Raw genomic sequence first — 21039 nt, 5'->3', positions numbered from 1 at the left:
GCAAGCCGGCTCTTTCCGCTTTCCTTGGACAACTGCGTGAGCGACACACTGCTCTCTTGAGAGTAGATGCACGTAGTTTACCAGGAACAAAGTCGAAAGATGCAGTCAGAGCAATGGGTATGATAACTTCTACAAAGGCGGCCAGGATTTTCAACAAGCTTCCCTGTGGAGCGCGAAGTGTGGCCACACAGATCCGCTCAGGCCACTTCCCTACTGCCTAGTCTTACCGATTCCGATTCAAACTGTATGACTCACCACTTTGCAGCAAGTGCAATGAAGTAGACAGTATCACACACAGGATTTTCAGATGTAGTTAAATTCGATCATGCAAGATTATCGTTGAGGAGGAGGATATATGGATTGGAGTTAAGGTTCAAGATGAAATATATGCTTTCAAATGAAAAAGCTCTTATAACTCTCTACGAGTTCTTCAAACACCAGCTCAGCACCCACCCATGCACCTCCGGTAGCTCCACGTAGTTACCTCCCAATTTACGGTGCACGTGCCAAGAACCGCATCCCTTTGAGTCACTACAATCGTCAGCTTTCAATGCACAAGAAGTATAGATAGGCTAAGATTATTAATCGTTGTAACGTTTTTGACTATATTATAATTTCTATCTATCTATCTAAAAAGGAATCGTTTAAATAGATTAGATTTGGGGTCTTCTCATTGTTCTCACTAAATGATGATGATGGTGAAATCTGATTATATTGTTAGGACGATACATGTTCAAGCTGCGTTCATCAACACTTCTTAAAGCATGAAGAGTCAAATGGGGTGCTGACTTTACTGGAAGCGTTTCTTGACTAGCATCGTAATTTGTAAATTGTTGGTGGTTTTCAATTACACTGAGCCACCATTTTGTCTCATGTCACGCCGAAACGGCAATTGATCTGTTTTATACAAAACTTTTGGAATATATCTGAACTAGAACATAAGAAGTTCAGCATTGATGGGGTAGTGGTAACCTCGATCGTTCCCACTAGGAAACTTGATCGGCCCCGGGTTCGATTCCCGGTTGATGCAATATTCTTTTTTTTTTGCATCTTTCTGCATCGCGAAAGTACAACCTAAAATAATTTTAATTAAACAGTCTGCTTCATAATGAAGTAGCAGTCGAAAGCATGTCTGAATACATTAAAATTTCTGCAGTTCATAGTAACCTTATGCAGATGACATACAATCTTCTGTACAAAAATGTATGCGCATTGTGCTAGCACAACAGCCAAAAGGTTCTATAACTCAAATGTATGACAAACAAAGTTGACAAGAGGAGTTCAATAAGGTGAAGCGAAAAAGTATTGAGAAGGGTATCCAAGCTGATGGTTAGTGTATATAATTAATGTGTAAAATGGGAACTACTCGTCAAGGTCACCGTTCTCGTCGACGGCTCTCTCGACCAACTGGAGGACGCCGTCGTCAGCGAGAGTCTGCTCGACGGGGCTTTTCTCTAAATCGGGACGAATGAGGGAGGAGTGGAGGCTGCCGGCTCTATAAACGAGCACAGTGGGTAAAATGTCTGGGTCTGGTACGCCATGAGCATCGAGACCGAATTCCAATGTTGTTGCTTCACCCGAGAGGAACTTGGTAGAGGTGTAAACCTGAGCCAAGCTAGCGAAAGAGTATTCTAAATCGACGCAAGCTTCAATAGACTGGAGATGGGTGTTAGAATGAATCGAGCCTGTACACACCACACCAAACCCACATTATCCTTAATGAGAATAACCACAAAGACATCCTCTTCCTCGTCGTCGATGGCAGTGATGTACGTGTTGGCATCGACCTTTCGCAAATGACCAAAGACACGAACACCACCAGTAGAGGCCATTTTGAGCTGCCTAATACGTGTACGTCTGTATGACTCGCGAGCCTGTCTCTCTGAGTCATCTGTATCACTCTCGCTTTGTGACATAACCAGTGCTTTCGATTTGAGGTAATCCGATTTAGCTTTCTCATCGGTGAGGCTGGATAGAGACTGTTTCTCTTCATGGATGCGTGCATCCTCCTTGACACCCTTTGCGCCGGTGCGAGGGCCAGTGCGCTGGCTTTGAGCATTGCTGGCATCCACATCGTCGTCATCGCTAGCTTTTTCAGATTGGCCATCACCTGCGCTCTTCTCGTCGTCATCGAAGCCATCCTCATCGTCTCCATTCGCTCGCTCGTTAATTGCAAGGCCATTGGTAAATAGGCGGCCGCTGAGTACAGCTTCTTCGAGAGCGTCTGCCATTTTTGGGTGGTGTTCGGCGGCGTTGCGTTATCGCGCTGTAAGAAGAATCTCTGTGCTTCGCAGAATGCCGGCGTGCACTGATGGGTCACATTTTTTATTCCAATGAATAATACAAGCGATATAGATGCATTCTAAACCTGTCCCACTTTCTTTATTTTTGAGAGATCAATCGACTGTCCAAAGTTCCTTTCGTAAAATGCATACAAGACTTGGGCGACGCGTGCAGGATCGTCCTGGGTGGAGTGTGAGTGGAGTATGAGAGCATTATAAACACGCTCACCTCCTGAAGACAATGCCCGACATTCTGGATGACGTTGAGTTGGAATTTTCCCTGCATCTGAGCAATCATAAGCGGCGTATCTAGTTTATCAGCCCCGGCGAGAACGAGCAGCTTGGAAGGTTTAGCTGCAATGAATTTGTTTGAAAGCCCTTTAAACCAGTCTAGTGGAGTGAGTAAGTGTGAGTGTGAGTGTGAGACATGCATTATTCAAACACCACCCACTTAACCAGAACGGCTCGGTCTTCAGCAAGTCAGTCCTCCATATCCATTTCCCCTCCCTCTCTACCACCATTGAAGGTACGGACAGCCTAGCTGATTCTGTATTGCGAATTATCTTGTGATGGATATGCCAAACAATAGCATCGCTCAACGACGAGAATGAGGCTGGATTACCTTTCAAAATCCCCGCCATTGCCGGAAGTGCTTCAATAGCCGTGCCTTCTACTGCATCCAGTATGCATAGCCCGATGACTTCACCGATACGCTCCGAGACGGGTGCGACTGCGTGCGCACACACGCTCCCGCCCATGCTATGACCGGCTAGAATGAATTTATTCTTGTGGCTCCCAGTAAACACCCTCTCAAGAATGCTAGTGAGGTCATTTGTGAGTGTATCGAGTGACAAATCATACTCGTCGAATTCATCACCGTCTTTTATACTTGTCTTGCCTGTAGCGGTAGATCAGAAGAGAAGGTAGCATCAAAACCCACACCAACCCACCATGTGCGCGTGCGTCGAAAGCAAGCGTGCCCACTCTCCCCCCACTAAGCCGCCACAGTTCTTTTGCAAGACAGGCGAAAGATAGTCCAGCATAGCCAGCGCCTTGGTGGAAAACAAAAACAGGACTGTCGTGCTGTGGTGGAGTGTAGTACACGCGGAACACACACCCCGGCGTCGTCTCCACTTGCAGTGCTTCGCTGAAGTACCCTTGGCCGCTGAGTGGGGTGTATTGGGTTGGCGTCGTGCGCGTCGTGTTTCTTCCGCTGGGTTTGTGCTGCGAGTTAGCGTTTGTGTCATGTTTATCACGCATAGCAAACATCGCTGCCGCTATCACACTAACCCAAGTACTCCGAGCCCGTCGGCAGCCTCGTCTGTTTCATCTTGCTGCGCGTCAATGTCCTCTGACAATTTTGACCATTTCGCTGCCAATTCTTTTTGCATTTGTGACATAATCGGTTGGATGATATGGTTGATAAGGAGAAGGAATCGTCGGCTTAACGAAAAGCAAGTCAGAATAAAATAAAAGATAAAACACGTTTTCAAATGAGTTTAGAAGGGCGCTCGGGGATGCTCGCATATCCACACGCCACGCGCCATACGATACAACCACTCCGCCTCCCATCAAAGGACAACCGTGCCTTCGATACACCCCATCACACTCCCACCAATCCAAATGTCATCGCCGTCTTTCGTCACGCTCACCAATCCCTTTCTACCGAGAGCCGTGCCTTGGGAGTTCAAGTAGTGAGCAGGTGTTTCATTTTTCATCCACATAGCAATCCCTGCGCTGTGAGTGATGGTGATAGTGATATGTGCGAGTTGTGTAAGCTGCATATACGTATAGTGATAAGTATTTAAAAACCCACTTGAGTGACCCAGTAACGGGATCCTCGCCCACATCGTAAGCGAAACCGCGCACTTCGAAAGTAGCCTGAGAGTGTCCAGCCGTGTGCTCGCCAAATATACCAAAGTAGAGGCCGTCTATTGCGCCTCTATCGGACAACTTGGCATCAAGGACGATATCCGCGTTATGCAATCGCAGTGCAAACCACGGCGGTCCGTTATCGATCCACTTGGCGTCGACAATATCATCCCTGCTGATGCTAACGCCTCTGCACACTCTATCGAGCAGCTCGGCCTGCACGTCTGCGAACCGATTCAGAGGCGGTGCCTGGAAGGATATGACATCGGAGCGCGCATCCCACCGCAGCTGCAATACCCCAGCGGCGCATTCCTGGGTAAGGCTGCCGCCTCTGTCAGCAATAGCCCGGCGCTGCTCGGGCGACAAGGCGTTAAGATACACATGCGCAGTGCCCAGCGTCGGGTGGCCCGCGAAGGGTAGCTCGCAGGCGGGTGTGAATATCCGCACGCTGTAGTCGGCTTTGTTGGATGGCGCGAGGAACGTCGTCTCGCTGAGATTCGTCCAGTTGGCGAATCGCTGCATCGCGCCATCGTCTGTAGCTGTACCCGCGGTAAGGCTAACCACTGCTAGCGCGTTGCCGCGGTATGGCTCGTCGGTGAAGACATCCACTTGGTTGAATTTATGCGTCGTCATCGTGAGCGCTGGTTCGTGGTGGTGGAGAGCACGATCGCAGTGCCATATACCACTTTTTATAGCCCTGGCACAGCTCATATGACTCATGTGCCCCATTCTCCTCTATGCTCAGAACCATCAGCAATGCGCTAACGCGAAATGTCAAATTGCAACCGCAGATAGATTTTGAAGCTAAATTGATCAATGGTGTAGCCATCCTCAGCGGCAGAAATGCATTTGGGCAGCTGGGGAGAGCGAGAAGGCAGCGAGTGATCGAGCCGACGGCGATACAAGTACGCGCAAGAGAAGCAGTGACATCCACCCACACAAGTCTCTCCAATGTCTATCTGACCACACACACCTCGGTACTCAGCGCTGGACTGAACACGGATAAGCAACTCGGTCACTCGCCCACCCACCCGCTTAGCGAGTCTTTTGAGCAGGTGGAATGGGATTTCATGGCTCAGGGTGGTGTCAGACAGATGTCCGCAAATGGTGACTCTGCGGGTGTGCTCACTAACGACGGCCATGTCGTTGGTTGGGGCAATTCCGAGTATGGGGGGCTGTGCCTGGTGCAAGAGACTGGCGTTGAACCTTTGCTTCTGTCGCCATACCTAGACACAGCTGGATGTCGCTACGTGCGCAGGATTTCCTTCGCTGGTGCCCATTCATGGTTTTTGGATGAATGTGAGTCGCTTTTTCTTCACTTTCTCTTCTCTTAGAAGGATGCAAACAACCGCAGAGGCCAGCTGAGTTGCTAGATTTGCTAGATTTTGCTAGATTACCATTTCTGAGCGACGATGACGTGAAGCACTGCAAATTTCATGTCTGATAGTCTGCAGATCTGAAAGTGTTAGTCTAATCACCCCCTCTGACATCCATTAGCAGGAGATATCTACACGGTTGGACTGCATCTGATGGACGGCAAGGTGGTGATCACTCCCACACCATCCAAAGTCGCACTACCCTGCAAAGCAATCAACATATGGTCAGGTGTGCACCACTCTATCGCCCTTCTCGAGGATCGGAGGTTGTTTATTAGTGGGCCACAACTAGACAGCTTCAACGTCCTCATTAGTGAGGGTGAAGATGAATCCACACTTGAACACCTCGCAGCAAACAACAAACTCAGTATGACATTTGGATTGAATGGTGTATCGTTGCATGGCACGTAGCATAGTACACATGGATCATGACTTAAAGTTCATAGTACATGATACATGACAATACACATAACATAGTACACAACATAATATACATATACATTATCACACACTCTCTATTCCAATAGCACATTTAGGTGGGTATTCCAGTTGGTCTGCCAATCGGCGTCGGCCGAATGAGCGAGATAATCGCGCAGGTTCGACAGTTTATTCTTGCTAGCGAGGAGGTCCTGTGAAAGGGGAAGAAAAGTGTGAGCAGATTACCCCTATATAACTGCACAACCCACCACTAATTGCCCTCCGAGCTGGGTGCCACTCTCGAAAGTAAGACCATTGACGCCATCGACGACGAGTTCGTGGAGGCAAGCAAAGTTAAGCGCACAGACAGGCAATCCAGCGCCGAACATATCGACTACCTTCATCGGGAGATCTAACCCGGATGAGCTGGAGTGAAAAGAGAGGCCTAGATGAGCCGCGCCAAGAAGCTTTGGGTAGTCATGAGGCTCGAGCCAGACGGTGCACACTCTGACACACTTCCAAGTCTTCTCTAGATGGTGAACGCGTTTTTCAAACTCCTGTTTCAGTGGTCCCCTGCCTGTAATAGCGAGGAGAATGTTGGGGAGTTGGCTATTACCACTGCTCGCCTTTGCCTTTTCGTATGTCTCTAACGCCGAGAGGAGCATGTCAAAGTCTTCGTCGGGTGTCCAAGATGTGCTGGTAACGAGGAGAGCTGTACGCACGTCTGTATCGCTGCTGGAGGGATGGAAAGCTGGGTCATCTGTGAGATTGAGGCGGGAGAGTAGCTGTGAGTGGTGTGAGTGAGTATGGCTTGATACCACCACGCATGGCCACTTACACTCCCCCTCTCCGTCAAGGAAAGGCGTTTGAACGTACTCAATGGTTTGTCGTGTAAGGTGAGTTTCTTCCCGCTGCAGCAGTTGTGAGACAAAAAAGTAAAAATTTTCACACTACCCACGTCAGTCCCCACTCATAACTCAATTGAATCCTCATAGCGTGTGTAACGAACAAGTGCACATCGGCAACTTTTCCAGCCACCCTCTCTATACACATGGACAGGCGAACCAAAGGGTGTGCCTTGCCCCACTTCAATGCGAGGAGGGAGAAAGCAGTATTGTGCCAGTCAATGATGATGCGTGTGCCAGTGATAATTCTGAGTAGTTGAGCGACGACGAGTGTTGGAATAGCCGGTGGAGTCTGGAAGAGTGTCCACATGGGAATCCTTTTAGAAGCCAAGAAGAGGGAGAGAAGGGAGAAAGTTTGAGTGATGATTCTAGTAGCCATTCGCTGGTTAGAGGGAGTGTCTATTGTGCACAATTTGACTCTCTTATTCTGCAGCTGTTCGATGGGTGTTGAGCCTTTGCAGCGCGTGTAAGGTAAGAGACAGGCACAAACACAGCACCAACCTTTATAGCCAACCAACATTACGTCATAGCCATTATCCAACAAGCTCAGCGCGTGGTACATACTCCGCGGACTCCTGCCGACATCCCCGAGGACGACAACTGCTGCGAGATGGCAATCGACGCGCTGCCTATAAAGGAAAGCAAGAGATAAAAAAGTAAAAATGAAAATAAAAATGAAAACGCAGATGATTAAGAACATGGTGGTATCAGATAAAGCCATTGCCAGTGAGAAACAACCATGGCACTCGTTATCGTAACTGGTCTACCAGCCAGCGGGAAATCTACACGCAGCACACAGCTTTATAATTATATTCAACCGCGATTGGGCGAGATAAGCGAGCAAAGCCAGGGAACACTCAAAGGACGGAATCTCAATGTTAGAATCGTTAGCGAGCATGATTTTGACTTGGATAGAGATATTTACAGAGATACACGCCTAGAAAAACCAGCCAGAGGTGCTATATTCGCAGCAGTTGAACGCTACCTCGATAAGAATACTATCGTTATATGCGATGCACCGAATTACATTAAAGGGTTTCGTTATCAGCTTTATTGCACAGCGCGTGAAGTTGGTGCGTTGAATTTGACACTATGGACGCTAGCCAGTACAGATCAGGCGAGGCAGCTCAACAATCAGAGAGAGGATGGATATTCGAGCGAGGTGTGAGTGTGGATAAAGCTCTATCACAACTTGAACCAACCCCTCACACCCATCCAGCTTCGATCAACTCGCTTTCAGATATGAAGAACCAAACGGTGCAACTCGCTGGGATCAGCCACTCATCAGTGTTCTTCTCGAGGATGAATCAATCAACTACACTCAACTACTCAACATTTTAACAACTCAGAAGCAGAAAAAGGTTAACATTGGCGTCATGACCATGCCAGCCACTGCTGCAAACTACTTACAAGTCCTCGAAGCTACAACTACGCAGGTTTCATCTGCCATCACATCCGCCTCAGCTGATAACGCTGGCGTTGGCGGTAGTGTTACCATAGCTCTTCCAAAAGACTTACTCCCCTTGCCCCAGAAAGATTTCTCTGACCCACACCGCCCAGTAATAGATCTCCCCCTCAAACAAATCACTCCGGCGCAGATGAATAGATATAGGCGTGCTTTTGTTGGCTTGCATAGAAATGATAAGGCGATTGATGCAAAGTCTGTAGCTGGTCTCTACATACTATTTATCCAAACGACGTTGAGTGCGTAATTATACTTTTAAATGATATAATGAAATACTTTACATGATTCCGTGGTATAATATTATAAATACGTCCTTCTAATAATTCTCGCGTGGATCAAAACAATGTCTCACCAAGTCATCATACACCTGCACGTCTTTGTTAGCTGCACAGGTTTGTATCCTCTAAACCCCCACTCACGTCCTCGGGTATATCTCTCACTAACGTTACTGCAATGCTGATGATAGGCTGAGCGTCTAGCGGAGGAAACATTCTAAGCAGCTTCATTGGGCTGCTAGTGGCCAAAAGGTCATCGCGCATGAGTAGAACCTGCGCAATAACGCAGAGTACATTCATATGCGGTCCGAAAGCGAGCAGGAAGTCCCACAGACAGAGTACCTGGTCTAAGGGCGGAGTACAAGCGCTGAGGGTGAGAACGGCTGCGAGTGTTGTGTGAGGGGTGAGTGAGAGTGGCGTGTGAGCACCGTGAAAAACCAACTCACACGGAAATGCATATATCTCAGCTGTGAGGTTGTGTCTACGCAGATGTGAGTAGAGTTTAGCGTCAACGATCTGCAAGCACTTGTCCACCAATCGCAGTCCCCGATGGACGCCCTCCAACGTCGGCAAGACGTAAAGTGGACAAGTGAGTTCGATGAACCTGGCAAAGCAGTTGAATGCTTCTAGCTCCGTTGGCTGGACATAGAGGAATGGTGCAGCTAAGACATTCATCCCTTGCACATAAAGACTCTCGCCGTCACCTCTCTCTTCCGTTCTCCAAGCAAACGCGTCCAACAGTCTAATAAGCTTCTGCTCGCCGACGCAAGTTTGAAAGTCACTGTCTGATTTAAGCGTGCGTGACGCATCGTTGCGTATCTTATCGGCAACGGGACTCCTCCCCCTGCTCACTAATCTGAGGAAATCGTGGCTGCTCATGTCGTGTACTTTAAGAAGCAGCTTCCACACCAGTGGGCGTAGGTTCGGCGGCGATGTTGGTATTCCATAGAGCACAATCAGCCTGCGCAGCTTCTTGAGCTTCTCCTCAATCTCAATATCAGATACGCGTTCTGTGCGCTTCACTGATGATAGCAACTCATTGTACTTGTTGCGCTCTTTCGAAACTCGTGCGTGCGCGTGTGCGTCTGTTCCCATCGCAGTTGGTTCGAACCACGAAGGCTAGTAAATTACTTGCGCAAACACTATTAAATTGCTTATCGGATAAAAATTACAAAAAAAATGCCAGAACATCTCACAACACTCAAAGATAACTCTACAGTGGCCTACAACGTCTTCAACGAGGATGCCACCGATAAGATTGCACTGGTGTTGATCATGGGCATGACGGGATGTATGCTCGACTGGCAAATGTGGGCGGAGGCCGTCGCCAAAGCAGGCAATCGCAAAGTCGTCATCTTCGATAACCGCAATATCGGCAATAGCCACGGCAATATCGATGGCTTATCCGTGGATAGTATGGCACTAGACACGATTGAACTGATCGAGCAGCTCAACCTTAAAGACGTCCACCTGTTGGGTTTCTCAATGGGCGGTATCATAGCACAGCAGATGCTGCTCAATCACTCCCCTCTATTCACTATCCACAAAATTATTCTCTCTTCCAGCGCATGCAGACGCCCTAAACTGTCTCACATAGATATGTCCTCCTTGGAAGGTGCACAAGCATTCAATCTGATTCTGTACGATGAGGAGTGGGTGAGTAATAACAAAGCAATCCTCGCTGTTATCAAGGAAGCCAGCAATTACATGCGCAGACCGTTTGAAACCCTCCAAGCTCAATTTAAGGCGTTGTCGGCCATGGAATTGGGCGAGAAACTCAAATACACCGACTGGACAAACAGACTTTATGTAATGCACGGTAAACGCGATGCTATCATTAGCTTTAAAGAGGCTGAACACACTCTTGAGATAGCTAAAGGTGCCAAGTTGGTCAACACCCTTCCTACCCTCGAATATGGCCACTTGTTCTGGGCATACTTTGATCCAAAAATCTGGTCGGATGCTATTGAAGGCTGTCTGGGAGAGAAAACCGAAGCGAAATTGTAGATCTCTTCATTTAGCTTCCTAACTTTCATTTTATTTTGTTTCAGAAAGAAAATCAGAAAAGTAAGATCATCATAGATTAATTGACGTCATGACTGAACAACGAGTTACACTGAGCGACAGAAGCGAGTTGGCGTACAACGTATTTAATGACAGCGCAAACAAGGTCCCACTCGTTATGATCCACGGCATGACCGGGATAAAGAATGATTGGACCGGCACAGCGGTAGAAATGGCTAGGATGGCCAACAGGACTATAGTGACACCTGACAACCGCAATATGGGCAATAGCAAAGGGGATGTTAAAGGGATGACTATCGATGTCATGGCCAACGACATGATTGAGCTTGTCGAAAGGCTGGGATATGAAACAGTGAACTTGCTAGGATTCTCAATGGGAGGTAGATTGTTGTTCTTTTGCAAGCCCCGCTCACAATGCATCTAGGTATGATTGCCCAGTATATACTTTTCAACACCACCCGTAAATTCCATGTAAACAAGGTAATCCTTGCAGCCAGCTCTATACGATTCCCGCCAACAAAAGTCCTGCCTAACAGCATTGAAACATTCCAGTCATTCGTAGCTGCTGGATTTGACCCGGAGTGGAGGGATAGCCATCCAAATGAATTGAATGAGTTTCTTGAGTCTTTCAATCATCCTCAAAGACCATTGGAAACTATGCAAGCCCAAGCTAGGGCGATAGGTGGGCAAGATACAACAGAAAAGCTGAAAATAGGTGATTGGACTGATTTAATATATGTTTTGCACGGAAAGAGGGATGAGCTACTGACATTTGCCTTGGCTGAGCATGCGCTTTTGACGGTGAAGGGGAGTAAGCTGATTAATCTCCATTCGCTGGAGTTTGGCCATTTCTTCATCATGTATTTTATGCCGAAAGACTGGTCTGATGGTGTTGAGGAGTGTTTAGGCGAGTAAATGGAGTAGATTATTTGTACTGATATTCATGAATTCCCTAAATTCAACCAAATTTTACCAAATTTTCTTTGTTTCACTTTTACCACCACCGATGACAAGCATTCTAAATCTCCCCGATGAGCTTATTCTAGAGATACTGAGCATTTCTGATAAGAATCTACACTACACGTGCAAGTTGCTCCTCGCAATCGGCTACACCATGCACCACTCAACGCTCGAATCGCCCCCACGTGTAGCGATTACCGACAACAAAGTAGAAAAATCAACAGACAGAATGAGAGCGTGAGGGAGTATTGAAGGGTGCTTGATAGCTTCATGAAAGACACCATCAAGACGCAGACTGTGAGGTATACAGTCCATAGCGCACAGCTCACACAGCACTACAGCCGCATCAATCTCAACTTAGCACATTTGGTGCGGATAAAAAGCGCACAGCAGACGCTGCATTCCTACCGCACGCCATTCCTCACCTCTCGAATCTCAAAGAAGTCACACTCACACTCGGCCACTTCAAGTCGGTTCGAGATTGCGATGTCTTGGGTAGCTCTAAGAGTGTCAAATACCTCACAATCATGATCGAAGTCATCAAATCGGATGACGCTAATTTAATAGCACGGGAACTATGCGACCGATATTCAAACATAGCACAACTGAACATATACCGCTACGAGAATGCCTACAGAGGTTTCACACCGCCGAAAAAGAAACGTTTCATGGTGGCTCTAGAATACGCTCTACGACACACTAACCCACTTCCACATCTCAAGACGGTACTCTTCAAGTATTATGAAAGGCACATGGAAAACACGAAGCAATCTTGGGTCATGTGCTATTGCGACCATTTTGACGAATTTGTTGTGTTCTAACTTTCCGGCAAGAAAGCGTTCAAGGAGATAAAAGACATGAAACGCATTGTGGAGGTTTTGGCTGGGTGCCACACCAACCACGCCTTTCAATTCGATGGAAGTGTGTTCGAACTACTCAAAGCAATCAGTAGACAGTTACAAGAGGAATACCACACGAGTAAAGAGTTCAACACACACATAACTCCCGATGTGTTCCACACTGCTTTGCTAAGTGTCATATCTAATTACAGACCAAATCACGAACCTAATTTGAGAGTTATGCTGGAGGCTACTAGCGAAATAGATGAACTAAATGACTTCGATCTTGTTCTTGAAGAAATTTTCTTCACTGCGATCGGTACGGCACGCATCGGAGGGTATTTTTGAGAAGGTGGTGAGTTTCTAGTGGTTATTCGGTGGGATGCTGATTGCATGTTTTCACTATCAAGAATGTAATTCAATTTAATGCTTCATGCACACAAGCCACATCGTCATAAATCGCTTCAAAAAAACGCCCATCATGTCAGTAAACAGGCTCATCTCAAGACTCAACAAGACGCTTTATTTCGAGCTCACAGATGATCGCACAATATTTGGTCAATTCACGCTAATCGATAAGGAGAAGAACGTGATAGTGACGAACGCGCGCGAAGTAACAAACTCGACGCATTTCCAGAGCGAACTGAGCGATGAAAATGCAGTGGACGCAGACGCTCCAGGCGAGCGTTGGGTGGGTATAGTGATGATACCAAGGCATCGAGTAAAGGCCGTCTACGAATGAAACCATAATTAATCAGATATGTACCATAGATGAAAGCATTGTTACAAGTAATTTTTTTTTCCTTTTATATATGTTTGTTCAATTTTACACACTCATGTCGGTGGTATCAGCACCCGAGAATCTCCAAGCGCTCGCGGCGTCGAGGTCGATAGGGCAGTTGTCGTTCACGGTTATATCATCGCCTAGCTGAATGACAGCAGAGTGAAGGCCAGTTGTGAGCTTGATGGCGGGTTTGCCTGCATAGTAGAGCTTTGGTGAGGTAGTGGTGTCGTTGTTTATTTGACGAATTATGTTCCCCACTGCAAATTCAGCTTGAGCCCATCCAGTGTGCCCGGCGTGAAGAGCCCCGTAAGCATCAGCAGCGTCACCAATCACGTAGATATGTGGATATGCAGATGGGGAGAGGGTGGAGTCTGATTCAGACATGCTCTTGCGTATGTCGATGGATGCTGGGTTGGTTGATGTGTGAGAGTTTATGTGAGTGTCTGCAAGGGCTTCTGTGACTGCGTCTGTAGTTGCTTCTGTGCCTTCTTTTGCTCTCTGCAAGTTAGCCAATTGCATTGATCTCGTAACTTTTGCGAGGTTTGTAGCGGGGTCAATAGACGATGGAGAGAGTTGTTTGAGAAGGTCAGTGTTTGGTCTTTGACCGGTGCACATGAGCTATGAAATGAGTTAGAAAGGTGTGTACATACGCTCCTACGCCAACTCACCACCAAATCACATTCAATTCTTCTGCCACTTCTTGTGAAGACTCGCTTCTGCTCAACATGACCATCAAAATCGAGAGTCGCGTTATTTAGTTCTATACGATCTTCCAAAACACAATCGACGCCCAATTTGATTAAGGACTCCATAATAATATCGTGCATTTGAGGATCAAAGCGTGGAAGCAGTCTGTTGCGTGAGTGGATTAAAGTGACATCTTTGGTTGGATATGTGTTTTTGATGTCGCTAGCGAGTTGAATACCGAGAGCACCACCACCTGCGATAACGATTCTGTTGTTGTTCTCAATAACGCGTTGACGGTGTTCAAGCCAGTTTGTTCCGCTCTGTTTTGTACCAGATTGAAGTGTTTTAGAGTCCATTTCTAAAGAGCGTGGCATAATTGAGCCGAGTGCATATACGAGATACTCGAATTGAACTTCGTCATTCAAACCAAACTCAGGGAACCCCCTACTAAGCTTTATAGAGTTTGAATTTATTTTTTCAACTGAGGCGTGTAGAATGAGGTGGTCACTGCCATGAGTTGGATTCTGAGGACCACTGTTAAGAAGGATATTTGAAGTGCTGTCTACCCTATGTAAATCACTCAAGTGTGGTCTACTAAGTGGATTACCCTTCAAACTTCTACTCTCCTCGGAAGCGCTATCTGTCTTCTTATTATCGAACTTAGCGTAAGGGATGAACGCTTTGTGCTGATGTCCCTTTACAACCGCATATCTTGGAAATACGTATAAGTGATTATGGTGGCTATTCCTGTCGACCAAGATTACTCTGTGAGTTGGTGGCAATTGCTGGGATAGAAGCCTTGCTGCTCTTCCACCTGCATAGCTACCACCAAGTACAAGTACATTCTTCATTTCCCTCAAATCGCTCATGGCTGATCACTCCCAAAAACGCGCGATCTTTATCAAAAAATTATCAAAAATTATCGGATTTATCAATCGGACGAAAATGGAATGTAAAATAAAAAATCAAGTTTATAAAATTATTTGGTTAAATAAAGTGAGTCTAGGCTATCTGTTTTTATCCTTTTCCATCTCCCCCCTTAATTCAGCCACTGAGTTTAAATATGACGTGGCTGCGAACGTAGATATCGCAACGAGCGAGAGATGATTTGGCTTGAAGTTTGTCAACTTGGATGTTAAAGATGCTGTCTCTACCCTTAACATTCCACTTAACTTCCCATACATTGCCACTTACTCACTATCACACTTGTCGAAACAGAGTAAATAAGGTTTCTATACTTTATGTTCTAGCCCGGATTAGAATAAGAAACCCAACGGTATCCACTCACTGATTTTGATTCTCCAAGTCTATCAAGATACCCGCTCATTAACACTTCCAACAAGCGATAACGCAATAACGATAATACAAGGCAAATGTCATCTGAAAACTTTGACCAAATTGTCAGACTGTCTACTCTATTAAATTGCAACTACGAGCTTTCAATTGAGGTGGCTGAGATCGACAATAGAATCTCAACTAACACCAGACACTTGAAATACAATAGACATCTCGATGATTTGAATAGAAGGGCATCTGTTTTGAATAGTAATATCAAACAGCTTCAAGAAAGATCTTCTGATCTCTCAAATTCTATCCAAAGAAGACGTACAAGTCTCATTAAGAGAAGACGTCATTTGTGTGCTCTTCAGGAAGCTGAAAATAGTCAAAGTATACCCAAGGACACTCCCTCACAAAAAATCAATCACCTGTCACCAAAAGCTGCCCGTTCTCATCTCCTCAACCACCTCATCTCACTTTTTCCTATCTTGAATACCGACGACTCTTTCACTTTCTCAATCTTAGGGCTTGAATTAGAGAACCCTAATCCCATAATATCCAGTTCTGCATTAGGTTACACTTCTTTGCTTACTCAAATCCTCAGTAGCTACCTCAACATCCACCTCCCCTACCAAATCGTGTATAAAGGCAGCCACTCCTACATTATAGACAGTATATCCAACATAAGAGGCAACAACTCTTTCCCACTCCACTATAACCTCAAAAATGATCATCGATATAGACTCGAATATGCTATATACCTATTCAACAAGAATATTCAAGTTGTGCGTGGGCTTTTACTCAGCTTGCAACACATCACTCACACTGCACACACAGCTCATGCTATCTTACGACCTACCACTACCCGAACTAGGTCACATACTCGCTAACATGAAAAATTTGCTATTGATATTAAGTAGTTAGTACATTTGTTTAGATGGTTTAGTCATATACACGCTATTGAAAGCGATAAATTTAGTAGTTATGCGCTTAGTTGTTGGTTGTTGGTGGATATTTTGTATCACTTTGTTGTGTATCCTGTACCGCGTTCGTATCCTTCACTTCCCATACCGTCCCTTTAGAACCCACACTGAATTCAAGATCTTCTCTTGTAATGGCATCATAGTATTTGTACACCATCATAACACTGAGCAGGTAGCAAAGTGTCTCGAAAAATAGTCCATCGATATAATGATCGACGGCATTACAAACCTTTACGCTAAACCCAAAGGTGACGACTGTACCAATAACGAAAAAGCCAACGCCGAATACGATATTAGTGATTGGCCATCTGTCATCCAGTGTCCGTATGACCAGTATGAGCTGAGTGATAACATAAATTCCTACGCAGATGATATGCAGGATAAATGTGAAGACGGAAATTGCGATAGGATTGCTGCGATCGAATCCAGGTACAGATTTGAACGTAGCGATGTGAACAAAGAAAGAGAGTGCGCCTAAGACAAATGAAGACACGCGCAGTGACCATACGCTCAACGCCGTCCCATCTTCAACCACCTGAAATCCAATAAAGCCGTTAACGAGCAGACACCAGAACATGGCTGTCGTCAGTCCCATATATATAGCAGTGAACCACGGATAAGCTTCGTGGTATGTTGGTATAATCGAGCTATCGAGAAAGAGAGCGATAAGTTCACAAACGCCGTAAAGATAGAAAAAAAGAGTTATTTCCTTGCGACCTAAAACAACCAAATCAGCCAATTTTCACTGGCACAAAATAGAGTAAACCCACCAATTGCGGTATACTTTGTGCGTATGTGATAGAGCATAATGGCAGTCATAAATATTGCCACTATATGAATGAAGCATGTCGCTGGTTGGAAGATGAGCGTGCCACCGATAACGACGTTGCGGGCGTAGCAGATAGGCTCGATACCCTCGTCGCTGCCGAGCATTGGACAGCTAACCATGGCGACATTCCTGCAGACGTCGTTGATTGATGAAGGCATGTGATGGTCGCCGTTCGAGATATGCCGCTGCTCCTGCGTCAGCACGGCCAACACACGGATTGATGGAAATAGAAATTAAAAATAAATTAAATTCACTGGAAGACGCTGAAGTGTCTTTGGATAATCTGATAGCCATGCAATCCAGCTCGTACAGCCAGCTTGATTTGGGCGATTTAGATAGGTTGTCGAATCAGCTCACTGCGTTTAGACGGAGCCTAAGTGGGAAGTTGATGTACGCAGAGGGCTTCCACGGAACATTGAGTGCACTTGATACGCAGCAGCAACGTCTCAGCGCTAGTCTCGACATGGTCAGGAAGACTGAGCTCCTGCAATCCTCGTTGCGCTTACTCGATATGGCAATCGATGAGCGTGACTATGACCAGGCCAGCTTATATGCACAGAGAGCGCTGAACATACCCCACTCAATAATCACCAGCCAATTCGCAGATACGGTCGTTCCTTCAACCCACCACCCAGAACCACCGCTGCAGCGATTGGACAACAGTCTAGACACCCTAAACGAAATCTTCATCTCTCACTTCAACCAAGCCAGCCAGTCACTAGACCAGGCTGAGATATCGCGCTTTTTCAAACTTTTCCCAAAAATTAACCGCAAGCAGGATGGTATAACTGCCTATTCATATTTCGTAGTCAAGCTGATTCAGCGCAAGTTTAAGGGTGGCATGGATAGTCTCGACAGTCTCAGAGCGCTCCTCGACAGCATAGCGAGTGTATTGGAAGATCACCAGCCAGTTGTGCACAAGTATTACGGAAGCGAGTATATGGTGACTGTGCTGCACAGTCTGCTGGCTGAACTGGATGACAAAGCCAACGTCATCTTTCTTAATTGGACTCGCAACTTGTCTACCTTAGAAAATGGCGAATTGAAGCATATCAATACGGAAATATCTCAACTCTCAGGTTTAGCTTCACACTGGGCTGCGTTCAAGCTATTTATCATGTCAAATTTGAATACAGACGATTCTATGAAACATATTCTCAGCTCATCCACCACTGCCCACCTACTCCGACAACACATTAATGATACCTATATTCCTTTAGAGATGGCACACTTTAAGTCCACCATGAAAGAAGCTCTAGAAGCTAATGAGATAGACGAAGATGCTCTTCCTTATACGTCCTCTATCCTTGAAGACACTTTTTACATTTACAAAGGATTACTTGATAGACTGGTAGGATGTGGAGATGTATCTGTGCTGAAGAATGCAGTCGATGGCATTATCAGGGTCTTCCAGCAGTCTTTCATCGAAAAGATGCAGATGGATTTTGACAACAACATCAAGCCCCGTACAAGCAAGATGATAGCACAGCAGTCGAAAGTTGGCGGTAGCACTGCTGGCAGTCGTAGCAAGGCGCTGAAAATTGCGGTGTGTCTGAACAACTTGGACATATGCTCCGAGTATAACATGCGCATACTGTCGGATTTACCCAAGGATAGCAATCTACACCGGTTTTACGACCCTGAGAATATTGCCCCAGTCAAAGATCAACTCCTCCGGCTAAAAGAGATATCCGACCACGTTCAAACCAGTTTGACTGTGGGTATTATGATTTCCTTCCATCCTCTTCGACTTGCTAACTTTAAATTATCAAGAGCTGCCTCAACACACTTTTTGCAACCACATTCAAAAACCCCATCAAAGACTGCCTCAAAACCTCAATGGACGTGACTAATTATGACAAGAACGCTGACGCACAATCTAAAGTGTTTGTGACAATGTTTGAGCGCGAGTGGAGTGCCGTGTTCGATAAATGGAATAATAGCCTCACTGCGAACAATTTTGACGAGGTGTTTATCAAGTCAACGACGCATCTGATCCAGCTATGGGAGAACTTCGTATTGAATTCTCACACTTTAAAATTCAGCGTTAGCGGTGCAATCCAATTCGAGAAGGATGTCTATGACCTGCTTGGTTATCTCAGTGGATTGTCGAACGTAGGAATCAGAGAGCTGTTTAGTCGCATAAGACAAATAAGCTCCGTTCTTAATGAGCAAGGAAGTAGCACCTCAAGAAATTATTGGAAACTAACCGCGAGCGAGATTTCTACACTAAAATCAATGAAGCTAGCGAATGATAGCCTTTGATTTATTTATTTATTTTTGCTATACCAATTATCTTGTACATTGCATGGATTTCAAAAGCATTATTGAGTCGTAGTTGACCGCTGACCTCCAACCTGAACCTGACAAGACCTCAATCAGTATCCTCTGTGGTCATAAACGCCTTGTTTTTGCAATTCTCTCCACATAATTAGTTCGGCTATTAAAAAGTCTTCCAATTCCGGCAGCGGATAAACAATTCGACGATTGTTTCGCTTTTAGTGTTAAGGTTTGGGCTTGTCTTAGCTTAGGCTATGAGGAATGGCTTTGTACACAGCTAAACAGATAGATAGAAGTGAATGTAATTCGTTAAGATACAATAGAAAAGTAGTGAGGCTTTTATATGTGTGCCGTGTGAAGCATCGGAGGCTAAGCCGGCAGGGCGGTGTGAATGTGCGGCGAAGTATCTGGTTAGGTGAACAAGCATTTAATTATTGTCGATACAATTACCAAAAATCTTTAAAAATAAAAAGTTAAAAATAATAATTTCTTGATGTAATCGTTGTCTAGAATTCGAAATAGGCTGCCCTAGCACGAATAAGCCCGAGTGAGATAGTTCGAGATAGCATCTCAAAGTGCGGAACTACCTGACGCCACTTCTTGAAGACATCGCGCGAAGTATCCGTAAGATAACCACCGGCAGTGATCAACAATGGCACAAACGGTGTATCCGTCTTACCTTGGTAACGATTGTACTTTTCTCGCTCATAAAAGCTGAGCTCCTCAGGTTAGCAAGCATTTAATTATTGTCGATACAATTTGTCTTATTTCTAAAATATTTTAAAGTAGAAAAGTAAAAAGTTCACGATACCGTCACTAAACTTGATGCGCCTAGAACTCGAAATAAGCCGCCCGAGATCTTATGAGCCCGAGTGAAATAAGCCGAGTCAGCATCTCGTAATGAGGAATTACCATCCGCCAACGCTTGAAGACATCCTTAGCTGTGTCTGTAAGGTAGCCACCACTGGACATAATCAGGGGAACGAAAGGTGATGACGTCCTGTGTGAGTACCTATTTACCTTCTCCCTTTCATAAAAAGCCAACTCTGCCTTGTACCTGTCCTCAGCACATTTGTTTTCCACCTCACCACGCGCAGCCTTGACACTTGCAGTCGGAGCTATGATAGCCAAATCATACTCCGAGGAGCCACCCGTGCTCGAAGCCATTCCTGAAACACGAAAGTCCGTTCGTGCTGAAGTCCCCTCGATCATCGGCTCAGTGGTGGTTGTGCTATTGGGAGCCGATGAAATGAAGCGAGTCAGCAGACGCTTGATGAATTCGTGCCGTGCCAGGCGAAGATTAGTACGAGAATTGCAGAGGTCGTCATGACCAACTACATTCTCCAAACCGCACTTGCAAAAAGCTTGGCTTCCTGGGCATAAGGTACGTGAGTGAAGGGCGAAAGAAATCTCATTGTCTGAGAAGCGGAGAGACTTGTTGAAGGGTAGAGTAGTCATCCACTTCCTACCGAGCTTGGATTGATTGTCCAACATGATATTCTGTTCCTCTCTCGACAGTGTGCTAAACGTATTTGAGAATTCTGCCTCAAAGAACGCACTCGTACGCTGCCGTTGGAGTACTGGAGCATCATCATAATCCACGATTGCATCCGGGTGGAAAATCTCTTGCAGCTTCCGATCTGCTGCCTCCTCCATAGATCTGTAGGCCAAGGGCGCGATGCTTGCATGCGAGGGTAGACCCAGACCTCCATAGCGAAGAGGCATTCCGAATATCCATCCGTCCAAGTCTCTCTGCCTGGGTGAGCCTCTCAATCTACGCAC

The 21039-nt window shown here is 45.9% G+C and overlaps 16 protein-coding genes and 1 non-coding gene across 17 annotated transcripts; 9 read left to right on the top strand and 8 right to left on the bottom strand.

Annotated features, from left to right (window-relative positions):
* Positions 1-950: 950 nt before the first annotated feature.
* Positions 951-1030, top strand: J056_004885. Its single transcript has one exon. It is a non-coding gene; the product is annotated as a tRNA-Gly (tRNA).
* Positions 1031-1362: 332 nt separating this feature from the next.
* J056_000998 (Phosducin-like protein 1) lies at positions 1363-2231 on the bottom strand (the record flags this gene model as incomplete). The annotated part of the gene is made up of 2 exons (XM_009270626.1): positions 1363-1656; positions 1710-2231. 2 exons carry the CDS (start codon positions 2229-2231, stop codon positions 1363-1365), a joined length of 816 nt encoding a protein of 271 aa, XP_009268901.1.
* Positions 2232-2362: 131 nt separating this feature from the next.
* J056_000997 (Protein phosphatase methylesterase 1) lies at positions 2363-3682 on the bottom strand (the record flags this gene model as incomplete). Its single annotated transcript, XM_009270625.1, has 5 exons — positions 2363-2464; positions 2512-2672; positions 2734-3180; positions 3233-3495; positions 3573-3682. The coding sequence occupies 5 exons, from the start codon at positions 3680-3682 to the stop codon at positions 2363-2365; spliced, it is 1083 nt and encodes a 360-aa protein (XP_009268900.1).
* A 171-nt stretch (positions 3683-3853) lies between these two features.
* On the bottom strand, positions 3854-4787 carry J056_000996 (Antisense-enhancing sequence 1; the record flags this gene model as incomplete). Its single annotated transcript, XM_009270624.1, has 2 exons — positions 3854-4019; positions 4099-4787. 2 exons carry the CDS (start codon positions 4785-4787, stop codon positions 3854-3856), a joined length of 855 nt encoding a protein of 284 aa, XP_009268899.1.
* Positions 4788-4891: 104 nt separating this feature from the next.
* J056_000995 (X-linked retinitis pigmentosa GTPase regulator) lies at positions 4892-5941 on the top strand (the record flags this gene model as incomplete). The annotated part of the gene is made up of 2 exons (XM_009270623.1): positions 4892-5453; positions 5652-5941. The coding sequence occupies 2 exons, from the start codon at positions 4892-4894 to the stop codon at positions 5939-5941; spliced, it is 852 nt and encodes a 283-aa protein (XP_009268898.1).
* Positions 5942-6045: 104 nt separating this feature from the next.
* On the bottom strand, positions 6046-7552 carry J056_000994 (Chitobiosyldiphosphodolichol beta-mannosyltransferase; the record flags this gene model as incomplete). The annotated part of the gene is made up of 5 exons (XM_009270622.1): positions 6046-6159; positions 6217-6732; positions 6786-6858; positions 6906-7305; positions 7354-7552. 5 exons carry the CDS (start codon positions 7550-7552, stop codon positions 6046-6048), a joined length of 1302 nt encoding a protein of 433 aa, XP_009268897.1.
* Positions 7553-7591: 39 nt separating this feature from the next.
* On the top strand, positions 7592-8564 carry J056_000993 (Protein kti12; the record flags this gene model as incomplete). The annotated part of the gene is made up of 2 exons (XM_009270621.1): positions 7592-8016; positions 8072-8564. 2 exons carry the CDS (start codon positions 7592-7594, stop codon positions 8562-8564), a joined length of 918 nt encoding a protein of 305 aa, XP_009268896.1.
* A 69-nt stretch (positions 8565-8633) lies between these two features.
* J056_000992 (Cell division control protein 16) lies at positions 8634-9687 on the bottom strand (the record flags this gene model as incomplete). Its single annotated transcript, XM_009270620.1, has 3 exons — positions 8634-8684; positions 8737-8975; positions 9039-9687. The coding sequence occupies 3 exons, from the start codon at positions 9685-9687 to the stop codon at positions 8634-8636; spliced, it is 939 nt and encodes a 312-aa protein (XP_009268895.1).
* Positions 9688-9771: 84 nt separating this feature from the next.
* J056_000991 (Putative aminoacrylate hydrolase RutD) lies at positions 9772-10599 on the top strand (the record flags this gene model as incomplete). Its single annotated transcript, XM_009270619.1, has 1 exon — positions 9772-10599. The coding sequence occupies one exon, from the start codon at positions 9772-9774 to the stop codon at positions 10597-10599; it is 828 nt and encodes a 275-aa protein (XP_009268894.1).
* An 88-nt stretch (positions 10600-10687) lies between these two features.
* Positions 10688-11532, top strand: J056_000990 (Abhydrolase domain-containing protein 11; the record flags this gene model as incomplete). The annotated part of the gene is made up of 2 exons (XM_009270618.1): positions 10688-10997; positions 11042-11532. 2 exons carry the CDS (start codon positions 10688-10690, stop codon positions 11530-11532), a joined length of 801 nt encoding a protein of 266 aa, XP_009268893.1.
* A 315-nt stretch (positions 11533-11847) lies between these two features.
* J056_000989 (uncharacterized protein) lies at positions 11848-12764 on the top strand (the record flags this gene model as incomplete). The annotated part of the gene is made up of 3 exons (XM_009270617.1): positions 11848-11874; positions 11919-12353; positions 12411-12764. 3 exons carry the CDS (start codon positions 11848-11850, stop codon positions 12762-12764), a joined length of 816 nt encoding a protein of 271 aa, XP_009268892.1.
* Positions 12765-12897: 133 nt separating this feature from the next.
* On the top strand, positions 12898-13158 carry J056_000988 (uncharacterized protein; the record flags this gene model as incomplete). The annotated part of the gene is made up of 2 exons (XM_009270616.1): positions 12898-13005; positions 13054-13158. The coding sequence occupies 2 exons, from the start codon at positions 12898-12900 to the stop codon at positions 13156-13158; spliced, it is 213 nt and encodes a 70-aa protein (XP_009268891.1).
* An 84-nt stretch (positions 13159-13242) lies between these two features.
* On the bottom strand, positions 13243-14756 carry J056_000987 (Apoptosis-inducing factor 2; the record flags this gene model as incomplete). The annotated part of the gene is made up of 2 exons (XM_009270615.1): positions 13243-13818; positions 13869-14756. The coding sequence occupies 2 exons, from the start codon at positions 14754-14756 to the stop codon at positions 13243-13245; spliced, it is 1464 nt and encodes a 487-aa protein (XP_009268890.1).
* A 504-nt stretch (positions 14757-15260) lies between these two features.
* J056_000986 (UV radiation resistance-associated protein) lies at positions 15261-16055 on the top strand (the record flags this gene model as incomplete). The annotated part of the gene is made up of 2 exons (XM_009270614.1): positions 15261-15954; positions 16003-16055. 2 exons carry the CDS (start codon positions 15261-15263, stop codon positions 16053-16055), a joined length of 747 nt encoding a protein of 248 aa, XP_009268889.1.
* Positions 16056-16155: 100 nt separating this feature from the next.
* Positions 16156-17135, bottom strand: J056_000985 (Chitin synthase export chaperone; the record flags this gene model as incomplete). Its single annotated transcript, XM_009270613.1, has 2 exons — positions 16156-16865; positions 16919-17135. 2 exons carry the CDS (start codon positions 17133-17135, stop codon positions 16156-16158), a joined length of 927 nt encoding a protein of 308 aa, XP_009268888.1.
* A 134-nt stretch (positions 17136-17269) lies between these two features.
* On the top strand, positions 17270-19242 carry J056_000984 (Conserved oligomeric golgi family complex subunit 4; the record flags this gene model as incomplete). The annotated part of the gene is made up of 2 exons (XM_009270612.1): positions 17270-18694; positions 18751-19242. The coding sequence occupies 2 exons, from the start codon at positions 17270-17272 to the stop codon at positions 19240-19242; spliced, it is 1917 nt and encodes a 638-aa protein (XP_009268887.1).
* An 846-nt stretch (positions 19243-20088) lies between these two features.
* J056_000983 (uncharacterized protein) lies at positions 20089-20982 on the bottom strand (the record flags this gene model as incomplete). Its single annotated transcript, XM_009270611.1, has 1 exon — positions 20089-20982. The coding sequence occupies one exon, from the start codon at positions 20980-20982 to the stop codon at positions 20089-20091; it is 894 nt and encodes a 297-aa protein (XP_009268886.1).
* Between the last annotated feature and the right edge of the window lie 57 nt (positions 20983-21039).

This window comes from Wallemia ichthyophaga (assembly GCF_000400465.1).
Source record: "Wallemia ichthyophaga EXF-994 unplaced genomic scaffold scaffold13, whole genome shotgun sequence".
Taxonomy (NCBI): Eukaryota; Fungi; Basidiomycota; class Wallemiomycetes; order Wallemiales; family Wallemiaceae; genus Wallemia; species Wallemia ichthyophaga.
Note: the sequence above shows the minus strand (reverse complement) of the source record. Positions and strands in the feature narration are given on the sequence as shown.